Source organism: Euleptes europaea, chromosome 14, assembly GCF_029931775.1.
Source record: "Euleptes europaea isolate rEulEur1 chromosome 14, rEulEur1.hap1, whole genome shotgun sequence".
Lineage (NCBI taxonomy): Eukaryota > Metazoa > Chordata > Lepidosauria > Squamata > Sphaerodactylidae > Euleptes > Euleptes europaea.
This window is the reverse complement of record NC_079325.1, coordinates 900900-925779: the sequence shown is the minus strand read 5'-3', so window position 1 is coordinate 925779 and position 24880 is coordinate 900900. Positions and strand designations below refer to the sequence as shown.

At 58.7% G+C, this 24880-nt stretch overlaps 1 protein-coding gene across 1 annotated transcript; it reads right to left on the bottom strand.

The window, feature by feature from the left end:
• Positions 1 to 65: 65 nt before the first annotated feature.
• On the bottom strand, positions 66 to 24199 carry PCSK7 (proprotein convertase subtilisin/kexin type 7). Its single transcript, XM_056860834.1, has 17 exons — positions 24050 to 24199; positions 23234 to 23698; positions 22785 to 22919; positions 21457 to 21622; positions 18411 to 18501; positions 18041 to 18095; positions 17369 to 17507; positions 9563 to 9663; positions 7281 to 7451; positions 6593 to 6700; positions 5883 to 5985; positions 3845 to 4001; positions 2650 to 2744; positions 2345 to 2438; positions 1769 to 1886; positions 1173 to 1464; positions 66 to 256 (listed from the first exon to the last, which is right to left on the bottom strand). Exons 1-17 carry the CDS (start codon positions 24197 to 24199, stop codon positions 66 to 68), a joined length of 2631 nt encoding a protein of 876 aa, XP_056716812.1.
• Positions 24200 to 24880: the final 681 nt, after the last annotated feature.

The window sequence follows — 24880 nt, the reverse complement described above, 5'->3', positions numbered from 1 at the left end:
CCAACACTTGCTTTGAACTCAATACCGATGGGGCACTTTGATCTCCAGTTTTTAATCGGGAAGCTTCAGCCTGTCTCCTGCTCCAGCTGTTTCTCACATATCCCAGAGCCCCGAAGATACCCTGGCCCGGCTCCAGCGTAAGGAGAGGGGGATCTCCTTGCCGGGCACCATGGCTTCGGCGGGCCCAACACCTGGGCCACGCAGAGGAAGAGCAGAACGGCCATCTTTGGCTTTTTCATTGGTTTATTTTGAAAAGCTGCAAAGAGAAAAGAATCTGTAAAAAAAAAAAATCCCGTTGAACTAAAAACACCCCCCACCTGCAAGCGGGACAAAATGGCTTCAAGGCAGCCGAGGCCTCCCGAACCCCCGCTCTTTGGCCCACAACAGATGCAGCTCCAAGAGGGCGGAAAGGCTCATGCTGGCCAAACAACAAGAGGAGGGGTCCCTCCCAAATGCAGGGCCCCAGGCCGTTCTCTGCGCAAGGCCCCCCTCGGTCAGCTCCTAGACTGTAAAGAAAGGCAGCAGAGGCAAGGCCGCCGTTTGCTTTGGCTGTGCCAGCCTGCCGCTGGCACCCGGAGGAAAGGAACAGCTCCTCTTTGCCCTTTGTGGGCAGCACGGCAAGCGAGTCAAGGTGGGAGGCAAGCAGGGAAGCTCAAAGAGAAAAGGCAGGCATGAGCAGGGTTCCCCAGCAGGAAACTCTGGCGGTGTTTGGCCGAACTGGCTGAGGTCACCTAAGATCTTGCTGCTCCGTGGTCCACAGCAGAACAAGGCAGAGAGAGTCGGCTCCCGACAGCTGGGCAAGGGCTGCTGTCCACTCGACCAGCGTGTGTGCAGACTGGCGCACTGGGGCTCTCCAGGTCCAGTGCCCTCTGCGACAGAGATGTCTGTACTCGTTTGCGCTACAGGAGGCCACTCTCCTCCTCCCCGCAGTGGCTGAATGAGACCCCTACACATGCGGTCAGCTCCGCCCAACGAGTCGCCACACCTCAGGCTGTCGCTAGGCAAACTGCCAGTGCAGAGGGCTTCTCTGAAGAAGCAGCCGGGCATCTGGGTTGTGGCGGGAGGGCAGGCAGGTGCCCACTTGTTTAGCACGCCCAAAGTTCTCCACCCGCTACCCGTAAGCCCCAGGTGAGGTAGCCTGATCCTGCCCCGAGGGGTTCAGCAAGCCTCACTGTGCCCAGGGCTGTGGCTGGCCCAGGTGCCCTTGCGTCCCTCCTGGCCCGCCGGGAGCTGCTCGGTCTCAGTCTCCACCCCCACGTCTTCCCCCGCGCACAGGGGGACGGTCTCCTCCATCTCCGTCCCGTCCTCCAGGCTTGAGGGTGCCCTGCCTCTGGTGGGCCACGGGCAAGTACGGACGCTGCGGCAGGCGGTGAGGTCACAGGCCACCTGGTGGCGGGACAGAAACACCTCCAGTGTGTAGTAAAGGGTCCAGAAGACCGCGAAGCAGCCCAGCAGCATCAGAGTCTGGTGGGGGGGGGGGAGAGAAACGTTAGAGCCAAGTTAGGCAACAGCTTCAGCTGAGGCACGGCGCCCACTGACCTCTGCTGCCCCGCCCGTACCAACCCTCTCACGGATTCTCTGCCACCCTCTCATGATCTACAGAGCCCCCACCGCACAGTGTCCTACCCCTCTGCCCCCCTCTCATTGGGTTGCTGCCTCTCTCCTGGGAAGGGGTCCCAGCTGCAAACATCCTGCTTGCCGGTGCCTTGAGACTTCAGCAACTGCCCGGCCCAAGCCTGCCCCCCTGAGCCTGCCAGGCAGGTGTCACCTTGAGGGTGTTGGCAGGGATGGTGTAGAGTTCCTGCTCCGGGACCTTCAAGCCAGGCGGACAGGGCAAGGAGAAGTCAGCATCCAGGAAGCGCCCGCTCATCGCCTCCTCTAGCAGCCTGCAGGCAAAAGAACTCTGAGGGCCGGGCCAGGGAATGAGGGCCAGGCCAGGGAAAGAGGACAGGGTCGTTGTATGAAAGTGTGTAGGGACCTAGAGGCCATCCAGTCCACCCTGTTCAGGCCACCCGGAAGCTATTTACAACCACACCAATTGAGAGCCAGATAGAATGCATCCCTCAAATCAGCAAAGACCCCACCAAGTCTAAAAGGATACCCGCGTGGTTAAAAGGCAAACAGGCTTCCTTTACAAAGTAGAAGGTCAAATGTGTGTGTGTGTGTGTGTTGGGCTCAAGGCCACTGGGTCGAATGAGTAGTTTCATTTAAGTAAGACCTCTGGGAAGCCGCTTCTGACTTACGGTGACCTTATGAATTAATGACCCCCACCTGGCACCAGTGGACACAAAGAGGGGAGAAGAGGCACCCCCAGCAGCTCCCCCCCCCACTCTCCTCACCTTACCTCTGCCGCTCCTTGATCTCGGCCTGAGACCAGGAGGACCCGTACAGCGCCAGTTGCCACTGCCGCAGCACCCCCGCTCGCAGCGTCTCGTCACCTGGAAAGGAGAGCAGTTGCCAGGCACAGGGGAGCCGCCCGTGTCCCGCAGCCCTTGCCCCCTCCCGGGATTCCTCTGAAACGGGGGGTGAGCTGGGGGTGGCCGATCAGCAAAGGGAGGTGTCAGCCGGAGGGCCATGAAAGTCAGGCTGGGCTGTGGGGAGGCCCCAAAGAAATGGCCGCAGCACACCGCCCGCGGCGGGAGAACTCACCCACGTCGTGGATCACCAGCTGGTAAGTGCCCTGGGCCTCCTCCCCCCAGCAGCGCACCGTGGAGAAGGTCCAGTCCACAAAGCCGTTGGGGTCTCTAGGAAAGAGCAGGGTACGCAGGCCGTGAGGAGAGACCCTGGCCCGCCCAGAGATGGCGAGACGAGAGGCAAGGGCCCTTCTCCCACTCTTGCCCCCTCATCCTGCCCGCCCTCTGAGGGGCTCAGGGCGACCTACAGTTATGTATTGGGAACACTGATATGTGAAGACTTGCCCAAGCTGGTTTAGAACTAAAAACAATAAAGCAAAACCCTTAAAAACCAGCCAGGGCATAAACTGAGCACAAGACATTTAGCTGCCCTCAAAAATATGGAGAAAAAACAGGCCTCCTGCAGACGACAAGCCAACAATAAAGACCCTCAGTTAAAAGCTCCTGGTTCCAACACAGGGCTCTCCTCACCACCTACATATGGCTTGAACAGACAAACACAGTTGTTAAACCACTGAAAGAAAGAAGTTCACCCTGTGGCTGGTCTGGGGCCCACCAGGCAGATTCACTCCAAGCAGCAGCCTTGCGAGCCAATTTTATCCTCACAACACCCCTGTGTAGTAGGGCTGGGCTGAGAACAAGTGAGTGGCCCAAGGCTGCTGTGACTGAGGATCTGAGCCTGGCCCTTGGGCACCAGCCCAGAGCAGACACCTCTGCCCTGTGCTCAAGAGCAGCCTCTGAGCCCAGCAAAGCTGGACCGAGACATCCTGCCAGGCCCACGGCCGAGGGCAGCGACGGTTCCCATCTGAGCTGCCCTCCCTCCCCCTTCCTCTTATTCCATGTAAGTCAGTTTAATTGGGGTCCCTGACTGCTGCAGACCGGTATACCGATGAACACTGCCAATTCGATTAGTTTTAATGTCAGTTAACGATGTTTTTAATTGAACTGAAATTATTTACATAGTATGTATTGATGTTGTATGTTAGCCGCTCTGAACCTGGCCTTGGGCGAAGAAGAGCGGGCTATAAGTCTGAAAATTAAGAATAAGGTGAAAGGAAGCGGCCGTCACGGAGATTTTAGAGACAGTTGAATTGGTTCTTGGCCTCCACCCCACTGATGGCTCAAAGTTCCCACCGCGCTTTTGCACAAGGAGAGGCGTGCAGCGGCCAGCCGGCTGGCGTGACGCTTGCCCCCCCCCCAGCTGCACTCACGAGTCCATACTCCGCGCGGTCCCAATCACAGACTCCATGCCGCTGGGGCAGAGGAGGCGGATCTCCAGGTTGCCCCGGCGAGGGTGGGTGATGCTGACCGTCACCGCCACGTGCTCCAGGGTTCTCATCCCTGACAGTCCCAGGTCGGCTTCTGTGACTGGGAAGCAAGAAAACGAGGATGGAGTGGCAACAGGGTGCCCCGGGTGTAGCCACACTGGGGCCTTCCGAGGGTCCTGGGACAACCCCAAGCCACCAGCTGGTCACAAACTGAGGCCTCTCCCAACTGATTCTGGCAGTCTCGTTCTACGCACTGCACACATGTGCCCTTGGGTAGATCAGCCAGCATATGAAAGGCCACGACAGATGAGCGGCAGAGGAAGGAGTGAGGCCCAGCCAGCCCAACCAGCCACGCACACTCCCTGGCTCCTGCCCACGGGATGGCTCTTCCCCGTGCAGACCCGCCATGCCAGAAAGGAAGCTGTAGGTCCTCTTCAAGGCAAGCCCCTCACCCTGTGCAGGAGCCAGCAACTCCCTTCTTCCCCACAGGAAGCTGAAAAGGGGGGGGGGCTTGCCTGAAGCACTTGGTACAATCAGCAGGAAAGCTAGGGCAGAGGAGTTGGGGGGTGGCAACAGTCAGCTGTCTGCTGTTCCCAGGGAGCCCCCCCCCCCACTAGCAAGCCCGCTCCCTGGCCATGCATCTTCCTCTTCCTCTTTATCCACTAGTTGATTCCTGGAGCCCCTTTCCTGAGGCAGCTGTTGACCCCGGCCTGCCTCTCAGGCACTCTGCCACATTTCTGGCATTTCCCATCCAGCGCCTGGCCTGAGCTTGCCCAGTTTGCTCACGAGAATTCCTTTTAGGGGAAACAGCGGTGCGGGCCTGGACTTCCTTCCAAGTCCCCATGAACTTTAAGGCTCTTGCAAAGGCTGGGAACAGGGGGAGGGAAACTGCACTCGCTGGGATCCCATCGCTTCTGGCAACGCACCTGGGCGTAAGGCCGGCTCTTGCGGGAACTGGTGGGAGGTGCAGAAGCTGGCTGGAGGGGGCGAACTTCAGCTCTGGAGAGGCACAGCTTAGAAGGGGTGGGTGGGGTGTTGTGTGTGTGCGTGTGTGCGTGTGTGCATGCATCCATGTTTCAGGGCTGCCACTCAGGCCAGAACGAGTGCCAGATGCAGAAGCCAGGCAGGCCCTGCACTGTGGGTGGGGCAACCCCTGCCAGACGCCCCTCTCTCGCGCCCTCCTCCTGCCTTGCTTGGGTCCCAGGTATCCCACGTGGGTCTGCCCTTGCCCCGCTCCCTCTATGGCTAAGCTGGTGGCAGGGCAGAGTAGCCTAAGGGTCAGATCCCCCCACCAGACCACGGGGCTCCACAATGCCATCTCTCAACCAGCAGAGCTGCAAACATCAAACATCCCTGGTAGCACAAAGGCCAAAAAAACACAAAAAAACCCAGACCCAAACAATTGTAGGCGTTGAGGGTGCCGGGAGGGGAGAGGGAGGGGCGTGGACGGAGCGTGGCCAAGACGGGAGCAGAAGCATTGCCTAAGATGGGCAGAAGGAGCTGCCGGTCTGGGCGGCTGCCACCCATCCCCTGCAGGCCGGCCTTGGCGCTGGCGGGGCCTGCGGAAGAGAGTTCCTGCAGCCACTGCCCCTGCACTCCCCCTGCACAGAGTTGTGTGGGCTGCAGAGGGGAGAGCTGACACCAAAGCTCCAGCCCCCTAACCCCCCTTCCCCAAAACACAACATGCCCCCATTCACTGCAGTCAGAGGCTTCTGGAGGGTTGTGCCCGCAGGGGGGGGGGCTCCCCCAAGTTTTTGCGCTGCTCTTCCCCACCCCCACCCCTCAGGATGGCTGGAGTCCCAAGGAACCCTGGGAACGGCAGTTTTGGGGGGAGGCAATTCTCTCCTGGGGGGCCCTGGCCCCACTACAGGCCTGGAATTCCCAGGGACCCCTGGAGGAAGTCATGATAGCGGAACCCGTTTAGCTTTTGACCCCCTCGCCCCTTCCCCCCCTCGCCCCACCCCAGGGAAACTGCACTGACCGTTCCAGGTGACCTCCAGCCGCCGGGGCTCCAGGGGGATGACCCTGTTCTCCTTCAAGATGGGGCTGACGTAGGAGGCCAAGTAAGGGACTGATTCCCAGATCTGCCGGTGATGAAGAAGAGGTAGCACCATCTGCAGCCCCCCCTTCTGGGCAGTCCCCCCCCCGACCCTCCAAACACTGCTCAGCACGAAACCCCTGGCAGAATTCAGCAGTTTGCCCTAATGCCGGATTCAGCCCTCAGCCAGAGCCCTGAGAAGCGGCTTTGCAAGGGCCCTCTGCCAGCTCTTCAAACCCGCCTTGGGGTGAGGGACATCTGAACACATCCCCCAAGGGGCCACCTGCTGCAGCTGGGGACGACGACACGACACACTGAATGGCAAAGGAGAAACATCAGACAAGAAAAACTCTGTGAGGTGGGGGGAAATGTCCCCTCGAATTCTTTGGAGCAACCTGCTGGTCCTTTCCAAGGCTGAAACATCTGAGTGGGGGTGGGGGTGGGGAGAAGGGCCAAGGTCCAGAGAGCTCCCCATTTCCCATTGGGAGATCTTCCCCTCCCCTAGTAGAAAAGGCTGCCAGCCCCTCCTGTGGCTGCCTTGCTCTCCTCTTTGGCACCATCTGCTGTGCCCATCCTCGCCCCCTCCGAGAGCCAGGTGGGCAGGGCGCAGAGAAAAGGAGACCCCCACCTCAGGGGGCTTCGGCAGGCGCTACCTTGGCAGCATTGACCAGCCTCCAGGCATTGAGCAAACCGAAGCCGTGCTGGTGACTGTGGCTCAGGCCGGCCCGGTTGGTGTCCCACTGGGCCCGGTGGTCTTCGTACTGCAAGGGAAGGGGACACGGGGGGGTCAGCTACTCCCAGGGCAGCAGGGGGTGGTGGAGGGCAGGCACAGAAGTCCCTCCCAATGGGGGGGGCACCTCCACCTCTCCTGCTTCAAGGAGGGAGGACGCTGGAGGGGTGCTCCAGCCAGGGACCTCCTGCAGCCTGCCGGCCTGCAAGACACCCACCCCACCCCGTAAGGCCTTCCTGTCAATGCGTGTGTGCATCCAGAGTCAGGGAGGAGGGGCCTTCTTTAAGGCTTGGCCCAAGGGAAGGCTCTGCCATGCTCCCTGGAGCCCTGGCAGCCACACAAACCCGCCCCGTGTGGAAGCAGCCAGAATGCCACCATCACAGCCAAGCTGGGGAGCGCGTCCGTCCCCTTTCCTCCCATCTGTCCCCAGCCATGTGCCCCTCCTGCCTGCTGTGGGTCACTCTCTCAGCGCGGCCACGCAATTCCCAGAAGTCACTGCTCCTAGCTGGGAGAGAGGGGACTCAGTTGGAAGCCCCCTACGCAGGCCCAAATTCTTCCAGACTGGAAATGTGGAGGAACGAGGGCGGGGGGGGGGGGGCTGCTGGACTCACCTTAGTGGCCGTGAAGACAATGATGTGCTGGACGTCCCGCCAGGTGAGACAGGGGCGCACCTGCAGCATGAGGGCAATCATGCCAGCCGCCAGAGGGGCTGCAGCAGAGGTGCCCGTGTGGCCCTCTGTGCACCCGGTCGTGCCCCGCTGCAAATCCCAGTCCGTCGTTGCCTGCACAGGAGAAAGCCCCAGGTCAGACACGGCTACATGGGGAAGGCAGGCAGAGCCTGAGCCCCCATCCAGGAGGGCACCGGCTCAAGCCCCCACCCCCATCCAGGACCAGAATCCACCGAGCCCATGGGGGCAACTCTCTGGGCATGCTGGATCCACCCCCCTTCTTCGATCTGGGGGTTGCTCTGCCAATGAAGGCCAGAAGCTCTCCCAGCGGTTGCAGAGCCTCTCCCCACCCCCACCCCCCGAGGCCAGAAGAGGCAGGTCAGGGGAGACTGGCAAGCAGAGCTGCCCCAGGGCCATCAGAGGGAGAGCAGCCCAGCTCCTCCGAGCCAAGACCGGCATAAGCCACGCTGCTTGCTTCTAGCTGAGGGGAGCCCCTTTCCGAGCTGAGCTGTGGCCTAGAGGATACTCCGGCAGAGGGCCCAGCTGAGCATCTGGGCAAAGAGGACTCCCAGCTGGGTGTTGGGGATGGAAAGGTAGCAAAAGCCTGACTGCTGCAGAAACCCCCACCCCTCCCCACCACACACCACAGGACCCTTACGGTGGTCAGAAGTGCAGGGCAGCTTCCCCTTCTGCCCGGGGCCCGGCCGCTGAACTTCTCTGCCCTCACTGCCTTTGCTCGAGCAGGACTAGGACCGTTGCGGCAATTTGGAGGCAAGGATTTGCTGTGATCTCTGGTTCGATCAACGTGGGAGTGAGGAAAGCAAGGGGAAGCAGCACGTGCCCCTCCCCTCAGGACAAAGGCAACGCTCTGGATTTCCTTTCTTTCTTTGGGCAAGATGCCTGCTCCACGGTTCTCCTGCCAATGCAGGAATGACCGCTAGGCTGACCAAAGCATAAGCAGAGAGCTCAGAACAGAAGTCTGCTCTCGTATGGCAGTGGCCCGGTTCACCAGATTAGCGTCCACCGCTCACGTGGAGGAGTGGGGAATCAAACCTGGCTCTCCAGATTAGAGTCCACCACTCCAAACCACCGCTCTTAACCACTATACCACGCCGTCAGGGGCTTGCAGTCCCCAGCACACACTCACCCCTTGGAAATCCAGCTTCGGCCTCTCCAGCTGGGTTATTCAGACCCTAACCCTAACCCATCTCCAGGGTGTGGTGGGTCTGCCTCTTAGGACCCCCCATCACTTTTAAATATCTGATAAAACTCTGCAGTTGTGCCTGTGGGGACTAACGGGCTCTCCAGCCATCTGCAGGAGTTTGTGCAATAACAAAGGGTCACTCCTGCAACACAGAGTGCAGGCAATCGGGGTTGGGTGTGTATGTGTCTGAGAGGTGGCAACAGGCACTGGGGGGGGGCTCATGGATGGGGCCCAAAGGACACCTTCTGCACTTCAGAGCCAGATTCGAGTCCAGCAGCCCCTTAGAGACCAACAGGATTTTGGGGGGAGGGGCCTTCGAGAGTCAGTGCTCCTGTCATCAGATACTAAAATGCTACAAGACTCGAATCAAACTCTTCTGCTGCAGCCCAACGTGGCCTCACCTCTGATATTACGGTCAAGGTCTGGCCCTGCTGGCAGTTTCTAGAGGCCCCTGGACTGGATGGACTTTGGAGCCGGCGCTGTAAAAGAATGGCCACGCCCCTTCCAGAAGCAGGCCCCACTCTACAACAGCCTGGGGGGCTCACAGCGGGGCAAACAGAAGTGGCTGAACGGCGCTGCCCCAGAGATGCTGCTTCTGAGGAGGAGGAGACGGGCCAGAGATTCCAGAGGGATCTTCTGGGGTAGCCTCTGATTTGGAACTCAGGTGGAGTCACGGAGGCAGGGAGAGCAGAATCCCGTGCAAGCTCTTCGTCCTGCCAAGCCCTTCTTCCGCAAGTGAGATGCAGCCAAGGGCCAAGTCAGAGTGTAAGCAGGGAGGGGCGTGCTGCCCACCTCCCCTTTGGCCCATTCAGCCTCGCACGAGTGAAGACAGTGAGCCGGTCAGTGGCGCGCAGCAGCCAAAGCGTCGCTGCAGCTTGTCAGATGGCAGGCAAGCAGAAACCCCACGGGGGGGCAGGGAAAGCCAGCGGCCCGGAGCCGCGTACGAGCCCCTGGCTGCCCCTCCCTGCTCACAAGCGCGGCCTGACCAAAGGCGAGAGTGCCGGAAGACGGCCCCACTCACAATGCTCCTCATCAGCTTGTCACCCCCGCTGAAGGTCACGGCCAGCATCGAGGCGCACTCCTCTGCGTAGAAGGGCATGTAGCCCATCTCATCCACTGCGCCTGGGGAGAGAGGGGAGGAGAAAGGAGGCCTGGCCACTGAGAACAGGCACGCAAACCCCAACCCGTCCCTAGTGAGATCGGGGGGGGGGCACTCCTTCCCCCCCAGTGGCCCAGACAGGGCAGCAAAGCCCCCTTTCCAGCAGATCTTCAGCTCCACCTTTCAGAAGTGGAGCTTCTTATTCTTGGAAGATTCAATGGAATCTATGACCAAGTGTCAGGCTGCTATCTCGGTTTCGTTATTGCCTCTGTCTCTGCGCTGTATTGTCTGCCCCCCAAGGTCGCATACCTAGGCCTGGGAACTCAGCTCCTGGGAAACTGTATTCAGCCTGTGCGTGTAATCTCCCGCCTTTCCTGCCTTATAATATCTCCCAGCTAGTGAGCCTCTCATAGCTGTCATTTTATTCGTTTGCACTGTATGTCTATTTGACCAGTAAAAGCCATCTGTTTGGACTCTATATGACTTTGTGGTGATTTCTGGTTCTGTGGGCCAAGGGCTGACATTATGACAGCTATCTCTTCTCTTCACCATTCTACTAGCCAGGCTGGAGCCCAGGGGGGTTCGCCTGCCACTTGGATGGGAGCTGTGCAGCTCTCCAGGTGATCTACACCCTGGAGCCCTTCTCTGAGGATCCTACTCTGTTACAAGACTTAATCGCTGAACTTTTCCGGACGACCCGAGAGGTTTGCCGCTTGAGGGGACTGGTACAGGAACAGTGGCAATCTCTTAAAGGACGTCTCTGGATGTTAACGTCGGAGGATACTGATGCTCGTCTAGATCTTCAGGACTTGGATCAATTACTGGACGATGCCCGATTGGCGACTGAGGATTTACAAATATTAACTGGACTTTTGGATAATCTTATTTCTCGAGAAACTCTTTCTACCATGGCGGGAGCCCCGCCGGAGGGTTTTTCCCTGATCCCGGATGCAGCCAGCTGTCAGGCTGAGGCCAAGCGAGTCGCTATTAGCACCGCTCTTCTCCTTGTGGAATGTACAAAGGACACCCCGGTAGCCACCTTGGCTCAAGTTTTGACCTCGACTTTTGGAGCCGAGGCACCCGCACTGGCGGTTCGAGTACAACCTCTGCTGGGCGGGGAACCCGACCCCCTACTCGCACTCCTGGAAACAGAACTTTTGCCGCGCATTACGGCAGAGACTGCCCTAAGACTTGAGAACGCCAAAGTTCTTGCGGATCAGCAAGCCGCCGAAGCGGCTAAGGTCGCAAGAGAGAGAGAGGCTGCAGAAGCAGCCAGGGTGGCTGCAGCAAGGATTAGGAATTTGGCAAACGTGGACACGCGCCCCAAGGACAATGTACTAGGGCTATCGGGTCTGTCTTATTCCCCGGCGTTTGTCCCGTCGCGCGCGACCCAACGCGCACGCCGTTTGGCTGACCGACGTCGAGACTCAGGAGAGTCTGAAGACGAGGATTTATATGGGGATAGCTCTCAATGGGCCACAAGCTTCCGGACCAGTAAGCCTCATCTTACTGGTGGCCCAAGTGAGGAGGTTCATCTCTTACGAGCCCAGAATCGGGAGCTCTCCGACCGTGTTGATCAACTCCAGGAAGTAATGGAACTTATGCTTCAAGAGAACAGGCAATTACAACAAACCCTGATAGCTCAGAGACAGCCCATTCCGATACCGGGTCAGGGGGTGCCCGTACAGCCACCCGCTAATGTGCCTGCCCCACCCTTGCCTCCTGGAGCTCCCGTTGCTCCTCCGCCCGGACCACCCGTGCAACCACCCGCTAATGTGCCTGCTCCACCCTTGCCTCCTGGAGCTCCTGTTGCTCCTCCGCCCGGACCACCCGTGCAACCGGGTCAACCTGCGCCCGGCCCTTGGAAGCAACTCAAATTGAGGACTACGTATGACGGATCTCTCGAGACTTTGCCTTGTTTCTTGCATCAAGTGGACAGTTATATGCGAGAACAAGGACAACTTTTCCCCACGGAAGACAGCCGGGTGCGTTACGTAGCTTCCCTTCTGACAGGTAAAGCGGCTGACTGGATGGTCCTCCAGTTTGACACCCGCTCTCGTGCTATTCGTTCCCTCAACAACTTCATGACTGCCCTAAGAAGGAGGTTTGAGGACCCCTTCCTGGGGGAAAGAGCCAAAACGGAACTCTTACAATTAAAACAAGGCTCTGCTACAGTTCGAGAATTTGCCGATGAATTTCAACGACTGGCAAGTAAAATTGTAGGTTGGCCCGAGACCACCCTGATCCATCATTTCAGGGAAGCCTTGCATCCTGACATTCTGAACTGGTCTTACATGCGAGGCGATCCCGATACCCTCGAAGACTGGATCCTATTAGCCGAGGAAGTGGAAAGCCGCCGACGCTTCATTTCTCTCGTCCGTCAAAAGCACAAGGAAAAAGGCACCCAAAAGCCTCAACCCAAGGCACCACTGCTCGTCCCACGAAATCCCCCACGTCCGCCCCAGGAACGTGAAGCCCGATTTCAGAGGGGTGCCTGTCTTACTTGCGGAGAAATGGGCCACTTTGCAGCCGTTTGCCCACGCCGCCAGGAAATATTTCGTCCCAGCACGACAACCCGCGCCCGAGGTCGTCCACCACGCAGAGGCACCGCGGCCACCCGCAGCGCAGCTCCGGGAAGACCCACACCCTCTGCACTCCATGCCGGGGACCCAGCCTCCCTGCCTACTACCAACGACCCCGCCGGGTCTCGGATTACAAGTGCCCCATTGGGGGACGATTTTCCCTCTTCGGATGAGGAAAATCCTTGGATTTCTCCAGCCTTAAACCTGGAATCTCCCCTCGACTTGTCAAAAAACGGCTCCGGTCTGTGGTGAATGGAGCGTCTCCACAGACCTCTCAGGATCTTCCTATCAAACCGAATGCTCCTACCAAAATCAAAGACGTGGACTCCACCGTCTACGTGGATGCAGTTTTACAGCAACTTAACGGGGGCCCACAAATCCCCGTCAAAGCACTAATTGACTCCGGTTGCTGTCGCACTCTCATAAGCGAAACCACTTTTGCTGCACTCAGAGCCGACTCTGAGGCTTTACCCACCCCCGTCCGATTTGCCCAAATGGACGGAAGCCATTTCCAGGGGGGTCCAGTTGATCACCGCACCATAGGGGTGGCAATGGGAATTGGTTCCCACTGGGAACAAATAGACTTCACTATAGCCCCTATCCGATTTGAAGTGGTCTTGGGAATTAACTGGATTAAAGGACATAGTCCCAGTATTGATTGGGAAACAAACACTATCTCCTTCGCTAGTCCCACCTGCGACCAGCATCGGCAAAACTTTGCTCTGCTATATCCGCCCGTTCCAGCATTAACCTCTACTGCCCCAGCACCACCGGCTCTACCCGCTGTATACCGGGACTTTGAAGATGTCTTCGACCTTAAGGAATGTGATGCCTTACCCCCCCACCGGGCCTCAGACTGTGCGATTGAAGTGGTAAAGGACTGCACATTAACCAAGAGTAAGATTTACCCTATGAGCGCTTCCGAGCGCACTGTCCTCCGGGACTTTTTGGACAAAAACCTCGCCAGAGGGTTCATTCGCCCTTCGAATGCCCCAAACTCGGCCCCCGCGTTTTTCGTCCGGAAAAAAGAGGGCGACCTTCGCCTGTGCATTGACTTCAGAAAGCTCAATGCGGTTACCCAGACCAACGCCTATCCTATCCCATTAATATCCGATATTTTGGGACAATTACAGGAAGGCCGTGTGTTCTCTAAATTAGACTTGGTGGAAGCTTACTACCGAGTCCGTATCCGCGAAGGGGATGAGCACCTCACTGCCTTCTCTAGCTGTTTCGGAATGTATGAATTCCTTGTGATGCCGTTCGGATTAAAAGGGGCCCCGGGGGTCTTCATGCAACTCATCAATGAAATCCTACATGACCTTCTATATCGTGGGGTGGTGGTCTACTTAGATGACATTCTCATTTATTCGAAAACTATGGACGAGCATGTGGCTCTGGTCAGGGAAGTTCTGCAACGCCTGCGTAACCATCAACTTTTCGCAAAACTAGCTAAGTGCGAATTTCACCAAAGCAAACTCACGTTTTTGGGATACATCATCTCCCACCAAGGTCTTCGCATGGACCCCGCCAAAGTCCAAGCCGTCCTCGATTGGACTCCCCCCACCAACCGGAAGCAAGTACAGCAATTTCTGGGATTTGCAAACTTCTATCGAGGATTCATCCCTAACTTCGCCCAGGTGGCTCTACCCATTACGGACCTACTGAAAACTAAGGGAAAAGTAAGCTCGGCTGCCTTGCCCTCCGCGAAAATCCTATGGACTGAGCAATGCCAAGCCGCCTTTCTGGCCCTCAAACGCCTCTTCACTTCGGAGCCGGTGCTACAGCACCCAGACCCAAATCAAATGTTCATTGTGCAAGTCGATGCTTCCGATGTAGCCATGGGAGGGGCTCTCCTCCAGCAAGGACCGGATGGTCTTCTTCACCCTTGCGCTTACTTTTCAAAAAAATTTGCGCACGCTCAATTAAACTGGCCCATCTGGGAGAAAGAGGCCTCAGCAGTTCATCATGCACTGACTCTATGGCGACAATTCTTGGAAGGGTCTAAAGTCCCCTTTGAGGTTTGGACCGATCACAAAAATCTAGCTGCCCTCACGGGGTCCCATAAGCTATCGGCGAAACAACAACGGTGGGCGGAGTTCTTTGCGCAGTTCCGTTTCACCCTGAAGCACGTCCCTGGGAAGCAGAACGTTCTTGCGGATGCCCTCTCCCGTTTACCACAATATCCGGTAAAACTCGAAAGACCCACCAACTCTCTGTTCACCCCTATGCAACGTGGGGCTCTACCTATGCTGGCTGTACAAACCCGATCCCAGCATCAGCACACCTTCCCTAACTCGCAAGCTCCGCCAGCCCAACCGGCTGCCCAGCCGCCACCACAACAAACCGGAGTTCCTGCCCTTCCTACCCCTCCGACCGCCCAGCCGCCTGCAGTCTGCGCGCCGCCGCACGTAAGCACTAGCCCCATAACTGCTTCTAAGATCTCCATGGCCGACGGGGGGGCCCCCTCCAAAATCCTCATCTCCGAGTCCTTTTTAACTGTCCTTCGGGACCAGTGCCTTTTAGAACGTTCCGCTCATACCCTACCTCCTGGTGTTTTGGAACAAGGAGGATCCTGGTACAAGGACTCGAAATTGTATGTCCCCAAGGCTCTCCGGAAGGACGTTTTACATTTAGCCCATGGAGCCAAAACAGCTGGGCACTTTGGGTTTCTGAAAACCCTTCACTTATTGCGCAGACAGTTCTGGTGGGGGGGAATGCGTTCCGACATTGACTCCTTCATCCGCAGCTGTCCCGTTTGTGCCGCTGCGAAACGATCGCAGGGCAAACCCCCGGGACTGCTACAACCTCTTGAAACGCCCAGCAAACCTTGGGAAGTGATTGCTATGGACTTCATGACTGATCTTCCTCTCAGTGGGGGTAAAACTGTGTTGTGGGTTGTTACTGATTTGTTTTCTAAGCAAATACATTTGATTCCATGCGCAGGGATCCCCTCTGCTCAGAAACTGGCCCGCCTCTTCGTGACGCATATCTTTCGTTTACATTCGTTTCCGCGTAAGATAATTTGTGACCGCGGAAGTGGTTTCGTTTCTAAGTTTTGGAAAGCTTTCCTCAGGTTGGTGGGAGTGGAACAAGGGTTGTCTAGTGCATACCATCCTCAAACTGATGGTCAAACTGAACGTGTCAATGCTGTACTTGAATGTTATTTACGCTGTTATGTTAACTACCACCAGGATAACTGGGTGGAACTGTTACCTTTAGCAGAATATGCCTACAATAATGCCATGCATCAATCCACAGGTTTTAGCCCATTTTTTGCTGTGTATGGACAAGATTTCAGTCCCATCGCTCCTGCAGATGATATAGAGGGGGAGGGGAACCCCGACATTGCCTCCTGGGCACACGCCCTCCGTACCACTTGGCCCTGGCTCGTTAGCAACCTCGACCGGGCCAAACGTAAATACAAAGCGCAAGCTGACAAACATCGCTCCCCCGGGGGTGATCTGCAAGTGGGTACTTTGGTTTACCTTTCCACCAAAAATCTCCGTTCCACCCAACCGTGCCATAAGCTCAGTGCTAAATACATTGGCCCTTTCCCCATCACCCGGGTCATAAACCCTGTCACGGTGGAACTGGCTCTCCCCAAATCCTTGAGGCGTGTGCATCCTGTTTTCCACATTAGCCTCCTCAAACCCCATGTTGCTTCTCCACAGTGGCATCCGGATCCACCTCCTGCGCAACCCATCATGGTGGGGGGGGAGGAACACTTCGAAGTCTCCAAGATCCTTGACTCCCGTGTTCACCATGGCAACCTGCAATATTTGGTCCGTTGGAAACATTTCCCCCCTGCCTATGACGAATGGGTACGCGCACGGGATGTCTCCGCCCCCGACCTCGTCGACGCCTTTCACATTGCTTACCCAGATAGGCCAGCCCCCTTGCGAACTGGGAGGGGGCCTTGAGGGGAGCAGAATGTCAGGCTGCTATCTCGGTTTCGTTATTGCCTCTGTCTCTGCGCTGTATTGTCTGCCCCCCAAGGTCGCATACCTAGGCCTGGGAACTCAGCTCCTGGGAAACTGTATTCAGCCTGTGCGTGTAATCTCCCGCCTTTCCTGCCTTATAATATCTCCCAGCTAGTGAGCCTCTCATAGCTGTCATTTTATTCGTTTGCACTGTATGTCTATTTAACCAGTAAAAGCCATCTGTTTGGACTCTATATGACTTTGTGGTGATTTCTGGTTCTGTGGGCCAAGGGCTGACACCAAGACCTTGGGGGATCTGCCCCGTGATCTCTTGCCTGGCCTGTGTATTCTGGAGACAGTGGGAGCCGTGGCTCAGCCCCGTGGCCGCTGGGGGCTCTGCGGCATCAACTCTGCATCCAGATGTCAGTCAGCTGTTCTGGGTGGCCAAAATTTGGACCGCCCAGAACAAGAACAAGCGCATTGTTTACTCACAACATGGTTTAGTCAAAGCATAAACAAATGAGGACTAATACTTGCAGTACGAATAATCTACATAAGGATTGGCACATTTGTGGTCTATATAACATCAGAAGAGCCCTGCTGGATCAGACCAGTGAGGGTCCATCTAGTCCAGCATCCCGTCTCACACAGTAGCCGACCAGTTTCCCTGGGGGTCCAGTAACAGGGAATAGAGGCCGAAGCCGTCCGCGGATGTTGCCTCCTGGCACTGGGATTCAGAGGCTGACTGCTTCTGAATGTGGAGGTTCCCTTTAGTCGCCATGGCTAGTAGCCACTGAGAGACCTCACATGGACTCATTTCTAGAATGCAAGAGCCATGCGGCGGGATCAGACCCGCATCCTGCTTCCAACAACAGTAAGTCAACCCCCCCAGGGAAGCCCACCAGTAGGGCCTCGTTTTGTCTCTCAAAATAGCAGTTTGGGCAGCAGACATCATCGGAGAGAAGGATGCAGACCCAGGCAAGCAACCTCAGCAACAAAAGGACAGAAGCCTGGCACGGCTGGCTTCTGGGCAGAGAACCCGCCTGCTCTCCAGCAGCGACTCAGGAGAGCCCAGCTCTGAGCAAACCCCACTGAAACCTGGAAAGGTCCATGGCCAAGCCCTGAGCTGCTGCAGAGGGGCTTCTGGATCCCATCTGGTGGCCAGAGTCCCCCTCACTCTCTCTCACGCACCCTCCGTGCACACCCAGGAATCCCTGTGCCCTTACCAATGGTGACTGTGTAGATGGAGTTGGCATAGCCGTCGTAGTTGCAGTTGTCGTTGTGCTGCCCTCCGTTGCCGCTGGCCACCACGAAGATGCTGCCGAACCCCCGCCGGCCGGCGATCACTCCGTGCTGCAAGGCGGCCTGCGGAAGAGGGCAGGCAAGGAAACTCCCTGAGGAGGAGGGAGGTCCTCCTCTCCCTGGGGACAGGAAAAGGCTCTCCCACCACAGGCACACCCGGAGTGCCACGGCACCCTCTTGCCAAAGTCAGGGGCTCTGGGGCTTAAGGAGGGGCCCTGGCCCAGTGGCAGAGCATTTGCTTGGCATGCAGAAGGTCCCAGGTTCAATTCCCGGCATCTCCAGTTAAAGGGACTAGGCAGGTAGGTGATGTGAAAGACCTCAGCCTGAGACCCTGGAGAGCCGCTGCCAGTCTGACTTTGATGGACCAAAGGTCTGATTCAGTATAAGGCAGCTTCATGTGTTCATGTGACCCCCCAACCCTGGATCAGGTAGGTGAATTTTGAATGCTGGCCCATGAGCGACTGCAAGCTCGGGAACACATCACACCTGTGCTTCCACAATTCTGCCCTCCCAGCAGACTGTGTACTGGGGGGGGGGGGGAATCCTGCAGTTTCCAGCCCCCTAAAGCACAGCAGAAAAACAGAATTCCTCTGTACCTTTCCAAGCTGGTGGGGCCCATCCACGGTTTTGCCATCGTCATCTGGACCCCAGCTGTGCAGGGAGATACCCCAAAGCAGTGCTTAGGAACACACGCAAGCAAACGCGCTCTTCCGGCCGGAGAGCCAGAGCAGCAGCCCTCATGTGCCGACGAGGAGGAGAGAGAGGGCCCCGGCTCTCAGGCTGACTCACCAGCCTTGAGAGGCTGAGAGCCACACGAGGAAGACAAGACTGGCACCTGTGCTGTGCCAGCCCTGAGGCCAGTGATGCTGGCTGGCAGGCAAGCAGGCCGTCCCCCTGCCACACTCACTCCCGGGGACAGAGCCCAGCAAAGGGGGCTGGTCCACCCCACAGTGCCCAGACACTGACCTGCAGCTGTAGATGTCGTTAATCTGATAGTGCTTGTTGAAAGCGACGGCCTCCATGCTGTCTGTAAGTGGCCCGTCCAGGACCCGGATCCCTGCGTGGCCAAGGACAAGCGGAGGTTTACTGACCGGGGCCTGAGCAGGCCCGACAAGCAGGACACAGAAGCCAAGCTGGGCTGGTCTCGATTCAGCCCTCTGCAGAGTAGCTTTCGGCAAGCTGTTTCTTCTCCGTCTCTTCCACTGTGGGAATCAGAGCGGTCTGCCTCACAGACTTGCGAGAACCAAAACCACAAACAGAGCCCTTTGCACACTTGACGAGCCCCATGGCGTCATGGCGAAAATGGGGCTGGTGAACTGCCAGACTCCACAATCTTGGCCTGGGACCAACACACCTTAAGAACCACCATTTCCCATATAGGTAGTTGGGACTGTCCTGCATTGTGCAGGGGGTTGGACTAGATGACCCTGGTGGCCCCTTCCAACTCTATAATTCTATGATTCTATATCAACCTACCCACTCACTCCGGTCATCTTGGGAGGCCCTGCTTGGTTGACCCCAACATCTGAAGCGAGATGTGTGGTAACGCAAGAAAGGGCCTTTTCTGTTAAGGCATCAAAACTTTGGAACTCCCTCCCCACAGTGATCCATCTGTCTCCCGCTATCAGCGTCTTTCACCAGTGGGTGAGGGCTGTTTTGATTCGTTTGGCACACCTTAATAGCTATTATGGGTCCTCCCCCATTATTCTGATATTGTTTGCTTATGTGTTTTTACTGAATTATTTGATTGTTAGCTTTTCATCGTTTTTAATCTGTTATTTTTAATTGTTCTCATGTTTTAATGTTTTTTACGTTTGCCACCTTGGGGCACAGCTTGGAACGGCCCTGCCTGAGCCTCTCCCAGGCAGCTCTAACTGCTCCCCCCAGCACAGCGGCTCTGCTTCACTTCTGCCCAAAGGACCTTTTGCCCTTGGAGAAAGGGGGGGGTAGGGGCCTTGGTGCCTGTGCCCCTGCTGGCTGGGGGGATTCTAGGGCACCTGGCAACCTCCGTGGAAAACAGGATGCCAGGCAAGACAGACTGATCCAGCAAGATTCTTCTGTTCCAAGAAATTAATCTAATACTACCAAACATGGACTCTCTTCTATTAAGTGCCAGCTATTTTTTAATTCCAGGTCTCCCGAAGGAAGTGTTTCTGAAAGAAAGGAAGCCAGAACCCTGGGCTGGAAGTCACCTTGCTGGTGAATCCAGCCATTTGGTAAGGGAAGCTGCAGCAGGCAGCGTGGCTGCTATGGGTGTGTGTGCCCACACTGCATGCACATCTCAGCTGCAGCCAGTTCCCAGTAGCGGCCCAACCCCTCCTTAGCTGGGAGCAGAAGCGGCCCCAGGCACTCCTCTTCCCTCGTTCACAGGGATGGAAACACCTGTTGTGAAACCTCTGTGCAGTTCCCAAGAAGGGCTGATCCTTTCCCCACCCACATCACAACACAACAGGCAAGGAGTGAAGCAACCTGCAACCTCCCTCCTTGCAGTGTTCTGCACATAAGAGGGTCATCCCGGGACTGGAAGCAGTGCCGCTCAGGATGGGGAGAAGGCACCCCCTGCTGTGCAAAACAGGTGACTGCAGCCAAGGAGCCTCAAAGGCCCCAGGAAGCAGAACCCCCCCCCACACACACACACAAACAACAACTCCCCCCAGGCCTATCGGTTGCAGGCACAAAGCCCACGGATGGCTGCTCTTTGCAAAGGTGATCTCAGGGTGTCGACAATGCTGGTTTCAGTGCCAAGGAAGGAGATTACCGTCAGGTAGTGGCTCTCCCCTGCCCAATGCGCCAGCGGCAAAGCCCCTGCTCTGCTTCTAGCGCATGGCCAGGCTCTGCAGGGCCACAGGGAGCCAGTGTGCACCCTCACAGTCATGGCACAGCAACTGCTTCTGCCACACTCCACTGGGAGCCATGCAGGCAAGAGAGTGGCAGAGGCTCTCAAGGACAACCCGTCTATCAACAGTGAGCCAAGGGGCAGCAGAAATCCGGGGGGCGGAGGGAGCTCACCACTTCGGATTAGCAGGTTTGGCCACCAGGATGTGAATGTGAGGGCAGAAGACAGAGACTCTCCTGTTCTGGATATTGTTTTGGGTAATCATGCGATGCAAAGCTCTGGTAGTGTAAATCTGCAAAAACCCATTAACCCTTGCATGTGCGACAGATACATAATCTTTTTCCTCACTCATCTTCTCTCCAATAATGAATGAATGTTGTGCCATCCAGTCGCAGCCGACTCACGGCAACCACATCCATGGGGGCAAGAGACCAGCAGAGGTTGTTTGCCATTGCAACCCCAGGCTTCCTTGGGGGCTCCCCATCCAAGCGCTAACCAAGGCCAGCCCTGCTTAGCTTCCCTACTCTGACATACTCGGGCTAAGCTGGGCTATTTAGGACGCTGCTCTTCTATCACACCCTCAGTTTGTCATGTTTGCATGTAAAGAAGCCGGGCCCTCAAAGTTTATGCTGGAACCAATTTCTTTCTTTCTTTCTGTTTTGTTAGTCAAATGTTGTTAGTCTTTAAGGTACTGCAAGACTCCTGTTTGTTTCTGCCCCAACGGATTAAAGGGGTTCCCTCCCTGGAACTCTGCGGCTCCCTGTTTTCCCTCCTAACCGCTGAACCACATGTATCTGATGAAGTTCATGCTGTTAGCCCTACAGTTGCTACAAACACTGCTTGAAAAATGCTGAGTAGACCACCACTGCACTTAGTACGGTTTGCAACTGTGAATGCCCAAAGTGGTTCCCATACTTTCTTTCAATAATCTGATCACCTGCCCTGTATGGTAGGCCACAACAGAATAGAACTGCCCTCATATTGAAGATGGCGGAAGTGAAGAGTCGACGGACTTGCTCACAGCCCCTGAGTGACCTGCAGGGGAGATGCTGGGTTCGTGCTCTTCTCTGCTGCCCCTCCCCAGCTCTCGCTGAATGGAATCTTTCTGTCACAAGAGCCCATGACACCCCCCGGCCCAAAGCAGCCAAGGTGGGGGGCATCTTTCAGAGGCGGTACCTGCAATCCGGCTCCCATAGGCAACTCCCACAGCACAGAAGCTGTTGTTGGAGACAGCCGCGATTTCTCCCGCACACCGGGTCCCGTGGTGGTTCCCGTTCTCCTCATCGGGGTGCGGCATGGGGTCAGGGTCATTGGAGTTCAAGTCGTAACTGCCTTCAGGGCTCTGAAAAAGACCAGCCCCAAAGCTGAAACCGCCCTCCTCTGGAGAAAAGTGGGGCACAAACCCCATGAAAAGCTCAAATATATTCAGGAACAACCCCCCCCCAGGATAACAGAAGCGACATGTGGAACTGTGGCTATCTGGAAACACAAGAGGATCAGTGGGAAACTGGAACATCCCCGCCCCCCCAAGCTGGACAGTAGCGGGTGGGGCTTCTGGGGTCACGGAGGGGCTGGGATGAGCGCCTGGTCGACCTGCAGCACAAGCAACTTCTCCGAATCACCAGTGGCTGCCTGCCAGCCATGGCCTTGGCGGCTGCAACAAACACACTTCAACAGGGCCGCAAAAGAGCTGCTGAGCAGAGCGAGTCGGGGCTCCGCCCCCAGCCCGGAAGTAGCCGGGCTTCCTGGTGTTCCTCCACCGGCTGGGGCTCCTTTCCCAGCTGCAGCCCATAAGGCCAAGGCCAGCCTCCAGAGGTCTTGTGGGGGTGGGGGGCACATTTCCATAACCCTTTCCGGCTTTTGCAGTGGTCACTGCTGCAGGGCTTGGGACCCCACAGGACTAGAAACAAGACCGGCACCGGCTCCTTCAGCCCCTGGCAGCTGGGTAGCCTAGAAAGAGGCAGCGCTTCCTTGTCGTTGCCCATTTAACTAGCAGCAGGATCTCCATCTGACACCTTCCCCCCCACACACACACCAATGCTGCCCTGCACCATGGGACTTTGGCCTTAATGTCCTGCTGCTGTGATGACCGTTTCAACCATGGCCCCGGGGGCTGACATTTGCCATCTGCTGCAGGAAGTGTTTTGAGGCTGGTCTCATTTACCATCCTGCAACCCTGCTTTCTTCTTCTAACCGAGAGAGAAATGCTTCCAAGCAAGGGATCCCACAGGACGCCTGCCGTCAGCTCCCTTCCTCCCCTGCCCGACGAGCCGCCACCGCTCGCACTTGGCCGGACTGACCACTCCCTCCTGGCCACCCGAAAGGGCCGAGGACTTCCTCTGTGGGGCAGTGAGGTTCAGACCTGGGTCTGTTCAGGCTCAAGCCAGGTTCCCTTTCCCTTCTGGGTGCAGCCCACCCTCTCCCAGTGCCTGGGCTCTCCCCCGCCCCCTCCTGCCAATGCAGCTGCCAGTCCCCCACGGAAGGTGCTGCCGGGGCCCACTCACGTAGTTGGGCTGGATATCCTTAACGGTGTGTTCCACGCCGTCATCCACCACCACCACCGTCACGCCTCGGCCGGTCACGTTTCTCTCCCACACGCCCGTCACGTTGATGTCCATCCCGGGGCTCTTGCGATTGCTCTGGACAGGAAGGCACGGAGCACAGAGGGCCCGGCTGAGGTGGCAAAGGGTGAGCCAGCCTGCGTGCCACGCAGGTGCCAGAGGCAGCACGCCCTGCAGGCTGGGCACAGAGGGCTTGCTCGGGGTGACCGGTCGCAGTCACTGGGCACCCATGGCGCACGCTGGTACAGGGGCCCTATCTCCGGGGGGCGGCGAGACATCCGCTGAGCAGCACCTGGTGCCTGTAGGGGCTCCTGCCGCTCCCCCCCTCCCCCCCCCACAAGCCATTCAGGCACCAGCTGTTGCAGAACCGCTGCCCCCCCCCGCCCGCTCACCAGGTGCCACTGCTGGGGGTACTTGGGGTCGTTGAAGCGCAGGGCGCGCTTGCACCTCTTGAGGAGGCGCTGCGGGGCGTGCCAGCGCACGCGCTCGTGCCGCGCCAGCACGGCCTGGGCCAGCCGCCGCGCGTCCTCGGGGAGGGGGGGGTGCGGGCCGCCCCCGCCCGGCGGGGCGCCCAGCAGGTAGTGGCCGCGCAGCTCCCCGATGCGGCCCGCGCTGACCAGGCCGGCGTCCCGCGCCACCGCCTCGGCCTGCCGGTCCAGCTGCTCGTCGGAGGAGCCCTCGGGGGGGGCCGCCAGGCGCACCGCCCACGCCGCCGGCCCCGCCCGGGCCGCGGCCCCGCGCGCCCCGCAACCCCGCGCCACGCCGCCCGCCGCCAGCCACAGGCACCACAGCACCGGCCCCGTCGCGCCGCCCCGGGGCGCCTCCGCCCCTCTCCGGGCCAACATCCGACAGGCCGCCTGCAAGGAGGAGCGCCGCGTCAGCACAGAGACCCCCGCGCACGCAGGGCCCCCCCCCCCACCCCACCCCCGTGCAACCCCACCCCCCCGCCGGCAGACGGCGGGGCCCGGGGCCCCAGGAGGCCAGGGAAGCCCCCCCCCGTCGGAGGCGCCCGGGCGGCACCGGGCGGGGTCTCCCTCCCGCCCTCCCGCCGCGCCCCCCAGGCACCCACCGCGCAGAGGGCCGCATGGGGGGGGGAGGGCGGCCGGGCTGGGCTGGGCTGCGCTCTGGCCGCTCCGCCGGGGCCCTGCGAAGGAGGCGGGGCGGGAGGGGAGGGGGAGGGGCCGCCTCTCCCCCTCCCCCGCCCCCACCGCCGTCGCTGTCGGCCGCGTCACGTCCGGCGGCCCCGAGCCCGCCCCGGCCGCCCGGCGCGCCCGCCTCCGCCCCCCCTCCGTCCCTCCCCGTGTGCAGAGAGGGCCGCGCAGAGGGGGCCGCCTGGCCGCAGGTGAGCCTCTGCACATGCCCCGGGGACGGGGGCGGGGGCGGGGGCGGGGGCGGGCGCGGCGGGCCCCACGGCCCACCCGCCGGACAGGCGGGACCCCGGGCCAGGGCCACAACCCCCCCCCCGGCAGACCCCGGGGCTGCAGCGCCGTGCGCCCCCGACAGACCCCGGGCACGGGGGGGGGGCGTCTGCGGCCTCCCTCCCTCCCTCCGTCCCCCCCCGCCCACCTGGGGAGGGGTCTGCCTTCCGACGCTGGCTCCCCCCCCCCCCGGCCCTGGCTTCGGAGTGGACGGGGCGTGCCGGGGCTGGGCCGCAGGCGGGGAGGCTCAGCCTGCATGGGGGGGGGGGGCGGGAGGCCCAGCAGCACCCCGCGCCGTTCAGCAGGGCTGTCGCTTGCCGGGGGGGGGGGCACACGCACGCACGCACGCTCGGCCTGACCTACTCCGCCGGGTTGTTGTGAGGCTAAAGCAGAGGAGAGGGAACCCTGTGAGGAAGATGGGATATACATAGCTCAGTGAACAGTGAAGATCTCAGCCACTGGCAGCCCTAGTAGGTGGGAGGGGGCTGGCCTGGTCTGGGTCCCCTTCCGGTGTGTCCTGGCAGGACCCCCCCCCCCCCGCAGCTCCACTACCAGGCCCCGGGTTGGGTCTGTGGTCGCTCCCTCCTGTCCTGTCCGTGTCTTCGGCACACATGGGGTCAT

Bases quoted from the DNA above. Each gene is read 5' to 3' on its own strand.
- PCSK7 (XM_056860834.1), bottom strand. From the start codon at position 24,199: ATGTGCAGAGGCTCACCTGCGGCCAGGCGGCCCCCTCTGCGCGGCCCT. The intron at 17,508-18,040 runs GTACAGAGGAAT...CCTCTTCCGCAG, and splicing joins GGCCCCACCAGCTTGGAAAG to GCCGCCTTGCAGCACGGAGT. The intron at 2,439-2,649 runs GTGAGTTCTCCC...TCTCCTTTCCAG, and splicing joins GCTGGTGATCCACGACGTGG to GTGACGAGACGCTGCGAGCG.